Below are 17,882 nucleotides of genomic sequence, written 5' to 3' on the forward strand. Positions count from 1 at the left end.
CAAAGTTTCCAAACATATTGAATTTGATATACTCTTTACGTCTGTGATTTAAAATTGATTAACACTCGTTAAAAGTGATTCACATGTGTTCTTAATAGGTATATATATCAATTGATTTAATTTTACTTATTATCAATCTGATTTATTGATTTTTGATATATGGAAATACTAAATCGATCAGAAAATGCTCATATATTAATATATATATTTAGAGTCGTCAAAATGGACTTGACCCGCGAGGCCGGCCCAACCCAACCCTTGAATTAAGTGGGGTTGGGCCTAATTTTTTTGGCCCACTTAGGAACGAGACTTTTTAGCCCAACCTCACTTGGTCCGTTAGCCTCGTAGGCCCAAACCGCTAGCCTCAGAGGCCAACCCGTGGACTTTGAATATTTAAAAATATTATATATATATATATATACATATATATTTAGTAGTGTTTTATTTGTAAATGTTTTATCAATAAATATGTTAAAAACATAAAAAAATCAAGTCTTTTAAACTAGCTTGTTTTTTGTGGGAGGAATGGTTGAATGATCAACATTTTTATGTTAAATCTTACATTGACTATTATGTATTTTGGTAAGCATTCACCAAAGTGTGATATTCATAAATGTACTTCTATAAGTATTAGCTGAAATGTGTGATTCATAAATGAAAAATTGTATGTATTGATGTCTGGTTCATAGACGTCAACATTCGATTCTCTTAGATACTCTTTCTAAAAGAATAATATTATTCATTTTTTGGTTGAAGGGTCAACCCGTGGCCCGCTTTAAGGCTGGATTGGGTCGTTATTTTATTGGCCCTTTAACTAAAAGGGTTAGTCCGCACTAACCCATTTAACTCTCTAGTCCGTTAGGTACTAATTGGATTGGATTAGACCAATCCATTTTGACGACTCTATGTATATGATGTTCATAAGTAAAATAGTAGTAAGAATAGAAATGCAACACAAATATCTATATTTATAACTTTTGTTGAAGAAAAATTGTTGAATTCCTTATAAAAACTCATGTAAAAAATTAAGAAAATTACATTAATTATTTATCATCGCCACAAACCAAATTTAACACTGAGATGAGAGAAAGTACTACTAACTTGCGTCAAGAAAAGACAAAATACCGTCATAAAAACGCAGAAAAGCTATTACAATAAATAGTGTAAAAATGTATATTTATATTGTATAAATAATGTATAAATATGTATCAATATTGTATAAACGATATATCTATATATTATATATAAATAATATATAAATATGTATAGATATTATATAACTAATATTTTTTTCTTTCTTAATGAAATAATTTGTAACCATACAACTAATTCAATTATGTAAAACAAAATTGAGATAAATATTATATAACTAATATTTTTTCCTTTCTTAATGAAATAATTTGTAACCATACAACTAATTCAATTATGTAAAACAAAATTGAGTTTGTTGATAATATGGCCCAAAAATTAAAAGCCAATTAGCCATTAAATCATGTCACTCAATCAACACTTGCAAATTCACATCCTCACACGTAATCAACATGCAACTATATTCCAATCTTTTTATCCTCTGTATTTAATAATAAATTCACACTCCACACTACTAATTTACTCTTCATTTTCTACTATTCTTCTTCAAAATTTTAAAAAAAAAAAGAAAGTTATTTTTTTTAAAAAAATCATCTCCATGAGTTTTTTTATGTTGTCTCAAATTCCACATGTCATAAAGGCGTAATTAAATTTGGTTATGTAACACAATTATCGCTTTTATTAAGTCACTAAAATCACTAGTGCTAAAAAAAGACAAAAAGGCAAATATTTATATATCTTTTTATGGCTGTTTCCAATAATTGATAAAATTGATTTGCTTTGCTCTTGAACGTCGGTGCTTGTCCATCCCACATTTCCAGGTTCTCCAATATCTTTTTCTTTTTTAATTTCGATTTATGTAACGTAATTTAATTTAACATATAATTTTAGAAATGAATAATTTTGAAATTTGTGGACTAAAGTAAGCGGTGGATGGTTATATGAATGAAGGTTTAAAAGTTAAATTGTTATTATATATAAAAATGTGTTATTTTTTTAGAAGGGACTAACAAGAAAAATGAGTCAATTGGAATTAGAGGGAATATATATTTTGCTTGTTATTTTATCGTCAATAATCGACATTCATCGTTTTCAGATCTGTTGTGGTTGTTTTGATAAATGTAGTGTAGTATATTATCGGGTCAGCTTGCGTGCACTTTATATTAGAAAATTCACTATATATTGCTCTTTTTCAATCAATTTATTTATGTGGTTTTGACTTGAGAAAGTTTAAGAAAGTATAAAATGTTTTTTTAATCTTTTGGTCTTAAAGCCAAAAAATATTTAAAATGTGGTGGATCTAAACATGTAAGGTAGAAGTTTGAAATTAAAGAGTTCTAGAAAAAAAAAGACCGATCATGTGTTATATAGCAAATTCAAAACTCATGTCTAGGCCTTGTCTCAATTCCAGTGCGGCTGATCATTCTCTCGGATCAGCTACTGATCATCAACTTGATGAGTTATTGCCTCACTAATGCCAAGGCAAGTTCTTACGCGTTACTCACCTGTCCGCCACTAGAAACATCATTATTCTTTTTCTTTTTCGCCTAACTTGCATGTGTTGAGCGTGCCTCCAGCGTTCGTCCTGAGCCAGGATCGAACTCTTTATGTGAGATTCAAAGTTGCATTACTCATAGCTTCCTTGTTCTCCGCTTCTGTACTCCCACCATTAAGAAAAATGGGTAACTTTGCCTAGATGAGAAAAAATATCTAGTGTGTTTAACCTGGTTCAGTTCTTCCAGCCTCATTAACCTTATAAAAAAAAATATCTAGTTTTTTTGGTCTCTAGGATTTGGACCGAGGTGTATAACACTATAACAAAAACAATTTTTAGCGGCAATAAATATATATTTTAATAAAGAGATGCTAAAGTCTTTATCGGCATTAGTTAAGTGTCATTAGAATCAAATATCGTTAAAGGCTTTAGAAACATATACAAAGAATGATAATTGCCGCTAAAAATACATATTTAACATCAATTAATCCAAGGCCACGCCCTTGTGGGTGGAAGAACATTCAGTTTTGAAGTTGAAAACTTGACCCCTGATACAGCAAAATAGCCTCGTAACTTGGGGAGAAGGGGTGCCTCCTCACGAAGGGGGTTGCAATGACCAGGACCGGACAAACTCTATTTACCAAAAACAAGTCATAAAATCGTATTGTTTTCTTGATAACTGAAAGATGAATTTGATTGCTGCAATGCATTCGTACAACTGAGCCATGTGAACGAAAAAGTTATACTGTAGTTGTATTTCCCTTTCAATATTTTGTGTCAACTAGTTTGTGATTGAACATTGTTGTTTTGTACTAACTTTGATGTTTCCCACTAAATGACGGATTGAGAATAGAGACGAGATTAAGAGGACGTAATAACTGCGAAAGATCAGAGATGGAAATGGATATGTGTTGATATTTATATATGTAAACAACTAGTTATTAGTTACAGCTCTTCAATTAGTTAGTTATATTTCCATTAGTTAGTTATTAGTTACATTTTCATTAGTTAGTTAGAAATTGGTTAGTTGTTAATACTCTGTTAGTTAGCTATATATATGGCTACTGCAGATTCATTGTAAGTGTTACTTTGTATTGTATTTTCCACAACTTTTATCAATCCAGATTATAGAAGAGTTCTATCTCTTCTTTTTCACTTCTTCTTCTCTTCTTCCTTAAGCTCCATCAATGGAGATCTTCTAAACGTGTGCAGTCTGTTCTTTTGTTTAACATGGTATCAGAGCAGGTGTAGATCACTGTTCTTCTCATCTCTGAAAATCGAGTTCATCTCCTTATCGATTTCTGCACTCATCTGAAGATCGAATTTCTCTTCTTGTCGATTTCAGTGTGTTCTGTTATCTTCTTCTTGTTGATTTCTTCAGTACTCTGTCTTTTGTTTCCTGTGAATCGAATTCATCATGGTTGAAGTTTCTGGCCAATCTTCCACATCAGGAACAGGAGGAACAGGAGGGAACACAATCGATATTAGTAACCCTCTCTACATACATCCATCTGACAATCCAAGTTTGACCCTAGTTCCAGTAGCTTTCGAAGGAATTGGTTATCGATCATGGCGACGAGGTGTGATGAGATCGTTATCTGTGAAAAACAAATTAGGATTCATTACTGGAGAGTTCAAACGCCCTTCTTCAACATCTCCACAATATTGTCAATGGGAGAGATGTGATAACATGGTAATATCTTGGATCCTAAATTCTCTTAGCAAAGATATTGCAGACAGTGTAGAGTATGTTTCTGATGCAGTAGAACTATGGAAAGAGTTAGAAGATCGATATGATCAAACGAATGGTGCCAAATTGTTTCAAATTCAAAGGGATATAAATGATCTAAGTCAGGGAGTTCTTGATGTTACTGTGTACTACACTAGGATGAAGAAGCTCTGGGAGGAGTTGAGTAATCTGAGTATCAAAAACCAGTGTAGTTGTGCTTGTAGCTGTGGAGGTAAAGAAATTATGCACAAGGCTGAACAAGATCGAAGATTGATTCAATTTTTAATGGGGCTTAATGAAGTCTATACTGTTATTAGAGGTAATATTCTGATGATGAATCCACTACCATCCATGGCTCAAGCCTTTGCATTACTTGTACAAGAAGAGAAACAAAGGGAGTTTAAGCCACATAGTCAAATGTTTGCTGAAGGAAGTTCAATGAATTCATCCATACGTGGTGGTTCATCTAATCCATCAGGTGGAAGGTTAAATTCTGCCAATACCAGTTCATCAAACTCAACAGGAGGAAGAGTGTTCAGAACAAATTATGCACCAAGCAATTATCCTGCAAACAATAGGCCTAGACCTTTTTGTGAACATTGCAAGAGATCAGGGCATGTTATTGATAAATGTTACAAGTTACATGGCTATCCCAATCAAAATAACTCATCTAATGGTCAAGGTGTTAATCAGAATCAAAGGGTACAGACCAATTACAATGCAAGTAATAGGTATTCTAGAGGTAAAGGAGTGGTGGCATCTAATGTCTTTGCAGAATCATCAATGGGAAAAGCTGATGCTCATACAGCCTGTAGTGCTAATCTCACCAATGAACAATGTGGTCAACTTATTAATCTGTTGCAACACATTCAATTAGGACAGCCTGAAGATGTTGATTCTGAGGAACAAGTGACTTGTGGAGCTGCAAACTTTGCAGGTATGATAGCTTGCAACTCATCCATTGATTTTGATAAGCTGTCGTGTGGTTGTCTCAAATCAAGGACTGACTTATGGATACTGGATTCAGGAGCTACACACCACATGACCTTTAACATCAACCATCTTTCACATATTACTAATCTACCATATCCTCTGTTAGTTAAATTGCCAAATGGATACAAAGTTAAGGTGACTAAAGTTGGAGATGTTAGAATAAATGACATGATCACATTGTTCAAAGTTCTTTTTATCCCTTCCTTTAAATACAATTTAATTTCTATTAGTTCCTTGTCTCTACATCTCAACTGTACTGCATCATTCTCTAACTCATCTTGTACCTTGCAGGGCCCTTCAATGAAGAGGCCTCTGGAGATTGGTAGAGAACAAGATGGATTGTACTTCCTTTGCTCAGATTGTTTGAAAAAGAAAAAAGACAGTCCATTCATTTCACAGGTCTCATCTTCAATGTCTTGTTCTTCTCACAACAATAAGATAGACTCTCAGTGTCAATGTTTCTCTCATTCTTGCAGTACCATCAATCATTCTTTTTATCCTTTGTTCAATTCTCAGAATGTTAAATCAGCTGTAATGAACACAATTCCTAGTGACACTGATAATGTACTTTCTGATTCTGTACCTCTTTTATCTCATGATTCTTGTAATGATTTGTTATGGCATTATAGACTTGGGCATGTACCTTTTATAAAGATGAAAGGGATTACATCCATTCCTGTAGTTTTTTCATCTAAACAGCCTTTTACATGCAATATTTGCCCTATGGCCAGACAAACTAGACTTTCTTTTCCACCTAAGACTCATAATACATCAAAGATTTTTGAACTTCTGCATATAGACCTATGGGGTCCTTATCATGTGCCTACTCATGACAATTTTAAATACTTCATTACCTTAGTTGATGACTTTAGTAGAACTACTTGGACACATTTGTTGAGTTGCAAAAGCAATGCTTTACACATTGTGAAATCTTTTGTTAATATGGTAGAAAATCAGTTTAAAACAAGTATTCAAACAATAAGATCAGATAATGGTCTTGAGTTTGTGAATCAAGAATCTATCCTTTATTTTCAATCCAAAGGAATATTACATCAGAAATCTTGTCCTTATACACCACAACAAAATGGTGTGGTAGAGAGGAAGCATAAGTATCTACTAGAAACAGCTAGAGCTCTTCTTTTCCATTCCAAATTACCTACTAAGTATTGGGGAGAATGCATTCTTACTGCCACATATATAATCAATAGACTCCCTTCTGCATATCTTCACAATAAGTGTCCCTTTTCTATACTGTATAATCAAGAACCCCAATATTCTCACATGAAAAGTTTTGGCTGTCTTTGTTTTCCTACTACACCCAAACATCAAAGAAATAAGTTTGAACCTAGAGCTACACCTCATGTATTCCTAGGATATCCTTTTGGAGTTAAAGGTTATAAGGTGTTAAATTTGAGCAGCAAGAAAATACATATTTCTAGAGATGTTGTGTTCCATGAAACAGTATTTCCTTTTTCCAGTATGTTCAATTCTCCTGTCAAGTTAAGTTCTACATTTGATAATGTTTTTTTTGACAATGATAATATTGATCTCACTTCTCCAGAACCTGAACAATGTGATCCCATTTTGACTACTTCTCCTTCACCAAACCTCACACCCTCAGAATATGATCCTCCCATCAGAAAATCTACTAGATCTCATAAGCCTCCAGTTTATCTTAAAGACTATATGACCTCTTTACATGCCTCTTTTTCACATCACCATCATATAGCTTCTACATCCTTGTATCCTGACAGTCAGTCACTTATATTGAGTGTGTCACATGATTGTGAACCATCATCATTTAATGAGGCTGCAATGAATCCTGCTTGGCAAGATGCAATGACACAAGAGTTGACTGCATTACATGACAATGATACTTGGGAACTTATGCCACTTCCTACTGGTAAAAAGGCTATTGGATGTAGATGGGTTTATAAGGTAAAACATAAGGCTGATGGGAGTATAGAAAGGTACAAAGCAAGGCTAGTTGTAAAGGGTTACACTCAGCATTATGGAGTAGATTATACAGAGACATTCTCTCCAGTTATCAAAATGACAACTGTGAGAGTTTTGATAGCCACTGCTGTAAAGAAGCACTGGAATATATACCAGTTGGATGTTAATAATGCCTTTCTTCATGGAGAGCTGCATGAAGAAGTATATATGGATATTCCACAGGGATTGGATGTTACAACTAAAGGCATGGTTTGTAAGCTCAACAAGTCCCTATATGGATTAAAACAGGCCAGCAGACAGTGGTATGCTAAGTTGTCTGATGCCTTGAAGTCTAGGGGATACACTAACTCCTTAAATGACTACTCTTTGTTCTATAGAAAACAAGGTCCTTCCACTGTGTTTATAGCTGTATATGTAGATGATATTCTACTTACTGGAAATGATGCTGAAGAAATTGATCAGTTAAAGAACTATCTTCATAACCAATTCAAAATCAAGGATTTGGGAAAGCTGCACTATTTTTTGGGCCTGGAAGTATTATATACAGAAGCTGGAATGCTTATCTCTCAGAGAAAATTTGTACTTGATCTTCTCAAAGAGTATGACTGCACAACATACTCTAGTCTTGCTTCTCCTCTTGACTCTACAATCAAGCTCAAAGCCAATGAAGGGAAACTTCTGGAGAATCCTAAGTCATATAGAAAGTTGATTGGAAAGTTAAATTTCCTCACCAATACAAGATTAGATATTGCATATGGAGTACAGCATCTGAGTCAGTTCATGCAGGAACCTAGAGAGCCTCATTTGCAGGCTGCATATCATCTACTTAGGTACCTTAAAAAGGATCCAACCTTGGGTTTACTCATGTCTTCTACTAATGATTACCAGGTCCAAGCCTTTTGTGACTCAGACTGGGCATCCTGTCCTGACTCAAGGAAGTCTGTTACTGGTTATATTGTGTTGTTGGGATCAAGTCCTGTCAGCTGGAAATCGAAGAAACAAGAAACTATATCCCTATCTTCAGCTGAAGCTGAATATAGGTCCATTAGAAAAGTAGTAGGGGAATTGGTATGGTTAAGCAGATTGTTTGAAGAGCTAACTGTGCCATGTGCTAGTCCTTTTCCTGTTTTCTGTGATAGCCAGTCAGCATTACAAATTGCCAAGAATCCTGTGTTCCATGAAAGAACGAAGCATATTGAAGTCGACTGCCATTTTGTGCGAGCTAAGCTTCAAGAGGGATTAATTTCATTGCATCATATTGGAACTGGTGAACAACTTGCTGACATTCTAACCAAAGCACTCACTGGAGTAAAGCATTCAGCAATCTTAAGCAAGTTGGATCTGCTTGCTACACCTCCAACTTGAGGGGGGGTGTTGATATTTATATATGTAAACAACTAGTTATTAGTTACAGCTCTTCAATTAGTTAGTTATATTTCCATTAGTTAGTTATTAGTTACATTTCCATTAGTTAGTTAGAAATTGGTTAGTTGTTAATACTCTGTTAGTTAGCTATATATATGGCTACTGCAGATTCATTGTAAGTGTTACTTTGTATTGTATTTTCCACAACTTTTATCAATCCAGATTATAGAAGAGTTCTATCTCTTCTTTTTCACTTCTTCTTCTCTTCTTCCTTAAGCTCCATCAATGGAGATCTTCTAAACGTGTGCAGTCTGTTCTTTTGTTTAACAATATGGTTTGTGTAACTGGTGGAACAGGATACCTAGCATCATGGCTGATTATGAAGCTTCTTCAACATGGATACTCAGTAAATGCTACAATAAGGTCAACTCAAGGTTAATATTTCCCACTGATTCTATTCATCGTCTTTTAAGGTATATATATTTGAGAATTCTTCAGTCACGAGTTAGCTTTTGGAGTTTGAGTTAGACCTAAAGATTCATTCCTTTACATGGTATGAGAGTTATGTCCAATATTCCATGTTTGAGCTCTCGGTCCACGCTCTAATTTGGGTCTAGGCGTTAGAGTTCCACATTGGTTGGAAAGTGGACTAACGGTCTCCTTATATGGATTTGGATATAAATTCTCTCTTTATATTTTTAGAATTCCAATAAGTAGTTTAATCTCTACGTGTTTTACTCGAATTGCAATTCTAGCTGTTAGTTATTTAGTGTGTAATCTCTGAAGAAGAACTTTGAATGGATTTTTTAGATCACAACAAAACAGATGTAGCTACCTCACTAACTTGCCTGAAGCATCCCAAAGGCTACGGATTTTTAATGCTGATATGGACAAACCGGAGAGCTTTAGTACAGCTATTGAAGGATGTGTTGGAGTATTTCACGTTGCTCATCCAATGAATTACGGGGACCAAGAAATTGAAGAGGAGAAGATAAGAAAAGCAGTTGATGGAACATTAGGCATTTTACGGGAATGCCTCAATTCAAAAACAGTAAAACGAGTTGTTTACACTTCCAGCAGAACAGCGGTTGTGTTTAATGATAAAGGTTTAGACACAGTGGACGAGAGCTCGTGGTCTGACATCCATGTCATGAAAACTTTAAAGCCTATATCCGCAGCTTCTTATGTGATTAGCAAGACTTTAGCCGAAAAGGCTGCTCTTGAGTTTGCTGAGAAGCACGGATTAGATTTGGTAACCGTTATTCCTAGTTGGATACATGGTCCCTTCTTGAGTCCTCAGTTCCCAGAGCCATTAAAACCAGCCATGGCAATGATTTACGGTATGCCCCTTCTGCTCTTCAATCCCTGTAAGTTAATGTTATACTACATATGTTTGTTGTTGTATGTGCATTTTTTGCGATACATTTGCTGGAAGCAGTATCATTGTCATAGATGATTTGGATGCTTTTCGTCATGATCCCTTAAATTTAAAGATTTAGTTCATGTGATCATGTTGTATCATATTCAGAACGTCTTTAATCAGTTCTCTCGATATCCAACTCTAGTTTTTGGACTCAGCATTTCCTTTTTCGTCCTTGTCAAGACGTTTCCAGCTTCTAGTTTCATCTAACTCGTTCTTTTCCTTGAGATAAGTTAATTCCAAATGTTGTGGTGAACTTGCTCTAAATTAAGCATTTCTTTTTGGTTTCGTCTCTTGAATTACGCAGGTAATCAGGAAAACTGTATGAAGTATCCCTCGCTTACCCCATTCGTGCATGTAGACGATGTTGCCAATGCACACATACTCCTTCTAGAGAACAGTAAAGCAAAGGGAAGGTACATTTGCTCTGCTGTTGAAGTTACACCAGATGAGCTATTTAACTTCCTCTCAGCTAGGTATCCTGAATATCGAATACCTAACGTCGAGTGAGTTCCCATTATTAGCTCCTTTTGCTATTTGTTCTTTTTGACATTAAAAGGAAAAGAAGAAGGTTGTTTAACTTGTCATGTATACATGTTTGTAGTTCATTGAGGGAGGTTGGAGGGATTAAGCATCCTAGCCTTTCATCAAAGAAACTTTTGGATAGTGGATTCAAATACAAGTATGGACTTGAAGAAATGTTTGATGGTGCAATTGAATGTTGCAAACAGAAGGGTTTACTCTAGTTTGTACTCTATGACAGAAATCCTTGTTTAATTGACATCTTATACTTCTTTCGTTTTAATTTGTTTGTCGTTATTGAATCTTGTGATCAACTAATTAAAGGTACGTCGAATGTACCAAAATGTTTCTTGATAATTTGTTCTGAAACATGTCATTTAGGAAGATGGAATTAAAGAGTTGTCAAAAATTGGAAAGATACATTCTTTTCGAAACGGTTCAAAAAAGAAGCACAATACAAAAATATGCATTTTAACTTGATTTTAATTGACATCAACTTTCAACTTTTTGAATATGCACAGCTAGACACTTCAACTTGGATAAAGTTGAACAAGTAAACACATACGTCCTACGTGGTATATTACATATAAGACCCTATGTAGGTATGAATTGCTACACAGGACGCATGTACACTAATTTAATTTTATACAAGTTTGAGCGTATACTTATGCATACTCAAAATTGAAAGACATAGATTAAAGCTAAAGCCAAGTTAAATGACATATTTAAGACCTAATACTAAACAGTAATTAGTAGGGCCAATATTGTAAAATAGTTATATCAATTATTACTTTCTTAATGAATATATCAAGTAATAAATATTTTAAGGAAAGCATCAAATTATCGAACATATGGAGATGTTTATCATAAAATTTTATAAATGAAGTTGAATTTCAAATATTTCAAGAATTTAACTACAATGAAAAAAATATTCACTTTTTCCACTCAAAATTACTCAAAAAGAAGTTAAAAACAACTCCAATCTATATTCACGACAAAAATAAAAAAAAATATCTTTTATTTTCACTTTTAAAATATTTTTTTGAAAATTTTTACAATGACAAAATTGATGAAAATAATTTTTGCAAGAAGAAATGGTCAATGTCCTAACAACAAAAGAGTAAAGTTCGCAACTTCTATTTTGCGGAGCTTGTGTATAGGAAGCACAAAGGGCACAAAATCTGCCGCCAGAAACAAAAAGGGGCAAAAAAAAAAAAAAAACGAACAAGAGAAGGAAGAAGAAGAAAGTGCCATGGGCGATCTACTCTCATGGCTATTCTCCTTCTTCCTTCTCGTAGCTGTTCTTGGTACTATCCTATACCAGGTATAACTCTCAATTTTAGCTCTTTTCTGAATTTAAAGTTCAATTTTTTATTGATCTAGTTGTGTGTTCATATTTTGCTATTTTTATTACAAATTTTGTGAAATTTTATGCACTAATTTGAACAGCCCTTTGAAATTACTGGGTTTAGATGTGTGTCAGTTGGGCAAAATATGTCCATAGTGACTAGGATGGACGTGTCGTATCCGAAAACTAGGAGTGTGTATTATCTGGAGGGAACGAGTAACTTGATTTTCTTCTGTGAACTGTTTGTGTGAATGGATTAGTTCGATCTAAAACTTGAGGTAACGGGTGTAAATTCAAAAATGAGTCATAAATGCCAACTTATGCCTATAGTAGGGCCCACGAGGGGCTGGGTGGCCCGGGTCGAAGTCATGATCGAAAATGATGCTTGCTTGGTGGGCTTAGTTAAGGAATAAAGTTGTGTTTTTGCTATCAGCGATAGCTTTTGGCATGATGGTAAGCGCTTGATCCTAACAGCTCCACATATAGTCTCCCAAACCGCATTTTGTAAATGAAACAGCTATACTTGATGCTCCAAACCTGCTTCTTCCCTAGCCTTAACTGATCCATATAAGTTCTTTTGAGGTTGTAATAGTGCTTCCTTTTTCGTGGGTTATGGTTTGTCAAAAATTTCTGTTGTTCTATTATTAAGTTTATTTTTTCTTTTTCTAATTTGGTGTTGTGCAATGAAAATTGGAAAAATGAAGAATCAAGGCTTTGTGGAGGGGGAAATGTGAAGTTGGGAATATCATGATGTATTGATATAGTATGAACAGATGAAAGTATAATTTTCTCCGAGAGAAGTATAATTATTGGCTTTAATGATAGATTTCAATGTTAATGAAGGGAGTGAAGTGAGTAAGCTTGATGATATTGGACTAATCTGCGAAAGACGTAAATTGGTTTGATATTGAAGGAATTAGGCATTAGGACATGAACTGTTTCACATCTATAGTTTTAGTTCACATTAGCAATAGAACTTTGTCTATCTGAGTTTCGCATGGATAGCTGGTCCCAAGCCACAATTAAAGAAGAGGGTTGTAGTAGACTGTCCATCAGCGTAAGAATTATTTAGATGATTTTTCTTAGTTGAGTGCACTGGCCCAGCCAATTCATATAGCAACACCAACTGATTTGGAATTGAGGGAATGATTTGGAATGAAGCAAGACTTTGGCTTTATTATATTTCAAGTATCATGGATCTTTACTTACACAGCTTCCAAAAGATCCTTTGAAGTGATTTCTGTTAATTCACTAGGATGAACCAATTTCTATCTAGATTAAAGACTCTGTTACTGTTACTCCTGAAAATGATTTGAATAGAGAGTAACATGAGGTGAATTCATTTGTTTCAATAGACAAATATCACTTCGATTAACCATTTCATCACTGATGACCTGGTATTATTTGTTATCTCTTCTAGTCCGTTTAACTTTTATCAATCGCACTGAAAGATGAACAAGCACGTCGAATGTTGAATGTACTAGTAAAAGTTACTGACTTACTATGCAGCATGTACCATGTTGTATTTAGATTGCATTGTCTATATAGCGGTTTTGTTTAAGCACTTCTTCTCTCTTTTCTTCCTTGTCTTATATTCATAATATCTGGGCTTGGAGAACATTACAAATGCAATTATTTATTGCAGCTCATGTGCTTGGCAGATCTTGAATATGATTATGTCAACCCTTATGATTCAGCATCTCGGATTAATAGAGTAGTGGTGCCAGAATTTGCTCTTCAAGGAGCATTGTGCTTCCTACATCTTGTGACAGGGCATTGGTTGATGTTTCTGATATGTCTGCCATACTTATATTATAACATTAAAGTGTAAGACTTTTCATCTATTTATCTTTAAGTGAAACATGTTGAAAGACTTTGCATGTGTTGGTTTTCTAAAGATGGTGAGACAAAAATGGTTTGAAGAAAGGATTAAAAATGTCTCCCAATATTAAGCATAGGGCTTTAAATAGCCAACTTAAAACAGAAATCCTGCGTATTTTAAAATTCAAAAACCTAAAATATTTCAACCTAAACTACTTATTTTTCTAATAATTTGGCAGTAACAAAAGCATATTTTCAACACTCCTCTGCTTCATTTGCTGCAATTAAGACAAGTTGTTCCTCAATTTCTACTTGTAATGTTTGTGCTTGAGGACTGTTTTGAGCTTCTCTGAATTTGTATACTTTTGCAACACGACTCTTTCTTCTTCCTGCTTTTCTCTCGTTTTGGTTTTGTGCATTCAGTAACTTTGTCGGGTCTGAAAGCTCTTTTGGAAGTGATTTAATCTGGACAATTATAAGATATACAAAGTTATTGTAAGGATCTTTCTTCCTTCACAATATACAATGAATCATGGATTTTAAGATACGATTTCAATTTCACTAATCAAATTTATAGTTTTCACAATGAAAATTTGTGTGGGATTCAAAGAGAGAACTGTTGCTTGCCATGTTCTCTTTTTTTTTTTTTTTTTTTTTGTAACTGGTAAGGTTGAACTCTTCAGCATTAAGGGTATGCTGGCTACTTCCAAAAAGGAATAATAACAGATTTCCTATCAAATCTATAATCTGGTCTATATCATCTATATTGGTTAAAAATAATTTGAAATTTGTAGAGGGTACAGTCACCTCCCCCAAACCCCACTTGTGGGATTACATTGCGTATGTTGTTAAAAATAATATTAGAAAATGATTCTATAGATGAACCCTCAGATCCCGTAAGACTAATGAGTTTCTTGATGCCACTGCTGTTTTTTTATAAGATGGTGCAACAAAAATGATTTGAAGGATGACTAAAAATGTTTCTCAATATCAAGCATAGACCTTTAAATAGCCAACTTAAAACAAAAATCTGCATATTTAAAATTCATAAACCTAAAATATCTCAACTAATAGTATCTAACTAAATTTAAATTTTTAGAAAAAGACTCCTCCTAGTCTCCTACAACTAAACTGCATATTTTTCTGGTAAATCAGCAGTTGTCAGTCCCTTTATACTGTTACTTAGCCCTGACATCTCAATATATAATCTGACAACTGATGTTAACCCTTCATCAGCTATACTGATCGCTGCCACTTGGTGGATGTAACTGAGATTTTCAATCAGCTTCCGTGGGATAAGAAGGTTCGGTTGTATAAGCTTGGATACCTTGTGATACTTCTTGCCTTTTCGATATTCTGGTATGGTGTCAGCAACAAGCTGCTAGTTCTCATCTCTTAAACAACTTGTAAACCTAATTATATCAGTAGTTTATGCTTTTAGCTCATGCCTAATCTTTTGTGATTTTAGGATGGTTTGGAGCATTGTGGATGATGAAGTATGAGGAATTGCCCCTTTCATGAAAGGTTTGTACCCTCTCTCTCTCTCTCTCTCTCTCTTTCTCTCTTTCTGAGTCCCCCATATGTTCAGAATTATATAGAAAAAATGTGAAAAACTAGGATGATCCCGACTGGCCAAGCCAAATCGCAACTGTCTTTTATTTTCGTAGATGTTTTCGCTAAAAAAAAGAATACTTCATCCGCTTCAAATGACAAATTATGGTCCTACATAAGAGTTGCAAATGCACCGGTTTGTAGGTGTGACACTACTATGACTGAAGGTGTAACAAAGGACTAGGTAGCCTTTGCACATGTCATCAATGCAGAGTTACTTAAGAACCGAACATTATTGAGAAGATAATTAATAAAAGCGATAGCATGAGTTTATGGCTTAGTTCTTGTCGTTTACTTACATTAGGTCTATTCTAGTTAGAGACTTGTATGTCAGTGGAGGGGTAAGTCTAAAATTTAGAAAAAGGAGATGATTTACTATTACCTGACAGACAGCAACTTCTTCATTTATACTTCTTTACCAAGTTGCATGCATAAAAGAGAGGATTTATTATTATTACCAGAAGACATGGCTTCATTTGTATGTTTTTTGGAATTTTGCTTCTGGGATGTTGTCCTTTGGGTTTTCGCGAAGTGTGTGGGTTTCAGTATGGGCACTATATATGAGTAAGGGGAACTGCTTCTGTGTTTTTCTTTGGGTAATATGAAATTTTATTAGAGGGAACTCTTTGCACCACACTTTGGCTACCTACATCTGCCTTGTGGATAGAAATCCATTTTCTGCAGTTGCTTGCTAATCTTGGCTTCCACCTACCTCAACAGTGTACATCCCGAATTATCATTTTGACAATAACTACATCAGATCTTTTATTGTTCTGGAGTACCTTTTGGTTCCTCCCTTGCCAAATGTAGTATAGGCTTCTAGTTTGTGCCATTTTCTATACTTTAGTTTGTGTGCTTTCTATCGTAAGCATGTGTTCTTACCCAGTTCAGCTTCTCTATCTACCCCTTAGCAGTTCTGCTTATACCTTGCCGGCTGAGTATCTTCTGTCAGATGATAGATGAAGTTGAGAATTTAAAGAACAAATGTGTATATCTTCATTTTCATTTTCACCTAATGGACATGTTGAGCTACTACCTGTCTTACCATACCCCATTAATCAGCCTGTCTCTTGTGTAACCTTCCTTGTATTGCCAAATTCAGGATAGAAGGTCACCTTGAGTTTTGCAGTGTGTAGCCATTTTCCTCCATTCTCAGTTTGTTAATTTTCCTTATGGAGCGTTTCCCAAAGTTCTGTAGGTATTCATTAGATAGCCAGTACCTTCCATGATGATTTCTTGAAATTATCTGTGATGCTCGCTTAATAGTCACCTCCCAGATTGCTTTCCTTTTCCATAAGATGTGTAAGGATTGTATCCATAGTTTTTCTTTCTTCTTGCATAGATTTCAATAATGCTTCAAGATGGCATCTTTGTTCCAAATCATTATATCAGTAATATTTAATCCTCCAGCTGATTTGGCAATCATAGTTTATCCAAGGTCACCAAAGCTCTTTTTGTACATTTTGTAGCACCAGTCCGCAGGAATCTTCTACAGACAGTCTCGATCAGATGAATATTCTTCTCAGGCAGAACGGAAATTTGGGAACAAAGTTTGTATGTTAATTGAGATACTCTCAAGTCTTAATAAACTGCAACCTGCGTGCATAAGATAAGAATTTTGCATTCGAAGTGGTAATCCTCCTTAACATCTTATTAATCAGGGGTTGACACTGTCTCACAGATAATCTTTAGAGCTCAAAGGAACACCTAGATACCTGAGAAGTAAGGTGAAATATTGAAAAAACCAAGTATGCTGTTTTTGCTCATTTGTACCGGACAAAACTACATTCCCAAGATACCCAACAGCCGAAATGTCTGGTGATCGTTTATGTACTAAGACTCCATTCAGTCAAGTTAGATATAATTCTACTTTTCCGGGGTTTTGAGCCTCATCTTCCAATCCATTTTAGGTGGTATAATTCGGTGTATGATTCAAGCACTCAGAACTTGTTAGTGGAGTTCTGTTACTACGTTTTGTTTGCTACTATACTAGAAGCTAAAGTTAAAAGCCACAAGCGTTTGTTACATCTCATCATCTCCTAAATCTCTTCTTTATGGGCTTTGCCTTTTTTCGGTTTGATTTTCCACCTCTTTTCTCAGATTTGATCGAATGAAGAAATTGGGATTTCCCAGGCACTAGCACGGTGGAGCTGGCCTGTTGACATCTATCAGTTTACTCAGTTGATGGTGCCATAAACAGATTGTCGTTGATGGCTTTACGGAATTAATCTTATCTAAAGGAAGTGTTGGAAGTCCTCAACTGACTGGGAAGCATACACTTTCTGATGCTTGAGTTGCATCTCTTTTTTTCTTTCTTTCTTTCTTTTTGTTAGGTTTAACTTTATGATGCCCTTTAAGCATGCAATGTTTTGGGCAATAGGCATATAGTTGAACTTGTATAAATCAGGATAGTCATTGCGATTTTATATATCATAATGTGTTAGCATATGATTTACTGAATGTACTAGTTTCCAGTGTAAATCAATTTTTAGTAGAATGACTTGCCTCTGGGGTACTATGGGTTGTGACTTTT

At 34.8% G+C, this 17,882-nt stretch overlaps 3 protein-coding genes across 10 annotated transcripts; all 3 read left to right on the top strand.

Annotated features, from left to right (window-relative positions):
* Positions 1-1,818: 1,818 nt before the first annotated feature.
* LOC114073825 (vestitone reductase) lies at positions 1,819-10,926 on the top strand. Of its 5 annotated transcripts, none has more exons than XM_015219630.2 (5): positions 1,819-1,910; positions 8,984-9,100; positions 9,438-9,967; positions 10,355-10,553; positions 10,652-10,926. In XM_015219630.2, exons 2-5 carry the CDS (start codon positions 8,997-8,999, stop codon positions 10,791-10,793), a joined length of 975 nt encoding a protein of 324 aa, XP_015075116.1. In that variant the 5' UTR covers positions 1,819-1,910; positions 8,984-8,996; the 3' UTR covers positions 10,794-10,926. The 5 variants fall into 5 exon arrangements, with proteins under 5 accessions (XP_015075116.1, XP_015075118.1, XP_027772805.1 ...); XM_015219632.2 differs by having other exon boundaries at positions 8,984-9,061; XM_027917004.1 differs by lacking the exon at positions 1,819-1,910 and having other exon boundaries at positions 8,959-9,050.
* LOC107019042 (retrovirus-related Pol polyprotein from transposon RE1) lies at positions 3,633-8,704 on the top strand. Its single transcript, XM_027917000.1, has one exon. The coding sequence runs from the start codon at positions 4,002-4,004 to the stop codon at positions 8,625-8,627; it is 4,626 nt and encodes a 1,541-aa protein (XP_027772801.1). The 5' UTR covers positions 3,633-4,001; the 3' UTR covers positions 8,628-8,704.
* A 754-nt stretch (positions 10,927-11,680) lies between the features above and the next one.
* On the top strand, positions 11,681-17,869 carry LOC107018538 (protein cornichon homolog 4-like). 4 transcript variants are annotated; one of them, XR_001456645.2, is made up of 6 exons: positions 11,736-11,893; positions 13,563-13,744; positions 14,975-15,097; positions 15,207-15,262; positions 16,819-16,903; positions 17,450-17,869. XR_001456645.2 is itself a non-coding variant. In XM_015219043.2 (5 exons), exons 1-4 carry the CDS (start codon positions 11,822-11,824, stop codon positions 15,238-15,240), a joined length of 411 nt encoding a protein of 136 aa, XP_015074529.1. In that variant the 5' UTR covers positions 11,681-11,821; the 3' UTR covers positions 15,241-15,262; positions 17,450-17,869. The 4 variants fall into 4 exon arrangements, 3 of the variants coding, with proteins under 3 accessions (XP_015074529.1, XP_015074530.1, XP_015074531.1); XM_015219043.2 differs by lacking the exon at positions 16,819-16,903 and having other exon boundaries at positions 11,681-11,893; XM_015219044.2 differs by lacking the exon at positions 16,819-16,903 and having other exon boundaries at positions 17,483-17,869.
* Positions 17,870-17,882: the final 13 nt, after the last annotated feature.

Source organism: Solanum pennellii, chromosome 5 (assembly GCF_001406875.1).
Source record: "Solanum pennellii chromosome 5, SPENNV200".
Classification (NCBI taxonomy): Eukaryota; Viridiplantae; Streptophyta; class Magnoliopsida; order Solanales; family Solanaceae; genus Solanum; species Solanum pennellii.

What these genes read in the sequence shown, in the direction of transcription:
- LOC107019042 (XM_027917000.1), top strand. Translation starts at nt 4,002, where the DNA reads ATGGTTGAAGTTTCTGGCCAATCTTCCACATCAGGAACAGGAGGAACA.
- LOC114073825 (XM_015219630.2), top strand. Translation starts at nt 8,997, where the DNA reads ATGGCTGATTATGAAGCTTCTTCAACATGGATACTCAGTAAATGCTAC. An exon ending in TCTATTCATCGTCTTTTAAG is followed by an intron (nt 9,101 to 9,437) that starts GTATATATATTT and finishes TGGATTTTTTAG; the next exon opens with ATCACAACAAAACAGATGTA. An exon ending in TATCGAATACCTAACGTCGA is followed by an intron (nt 10,554 to 10,651) that starts GTGAGTTCCCAT and finishes ACATGTTTGTAG; the next exon opens with TTCATTGAGGGAGGTTGGAG.
- LOC107018538 (XM_015219043.2), top strand. Translation starts at nt 11,822, where the DNA reads ATGGGCGATCTACTCTCATGGCTATTCTCCTTCTTCCTTCTCGTAGCT. An exon ending in TTGGTACTATCCTATACCAG is followed by an intron (nt 11,894 to 13,562) that starts GTATAACTCTCA and finishes TATTTATTGCAG; the next exon opens with CTCATGTGCTTGGCAGATCT. An exon ending in TTATATTATAACATTAAAGT is followed by an intron (nt 13,745 to 14,974) that starts GTAAGACTTTTC and finishes ACCCTTCATCAG; the next exon opens with CTATACTGATCGCTGCCACT.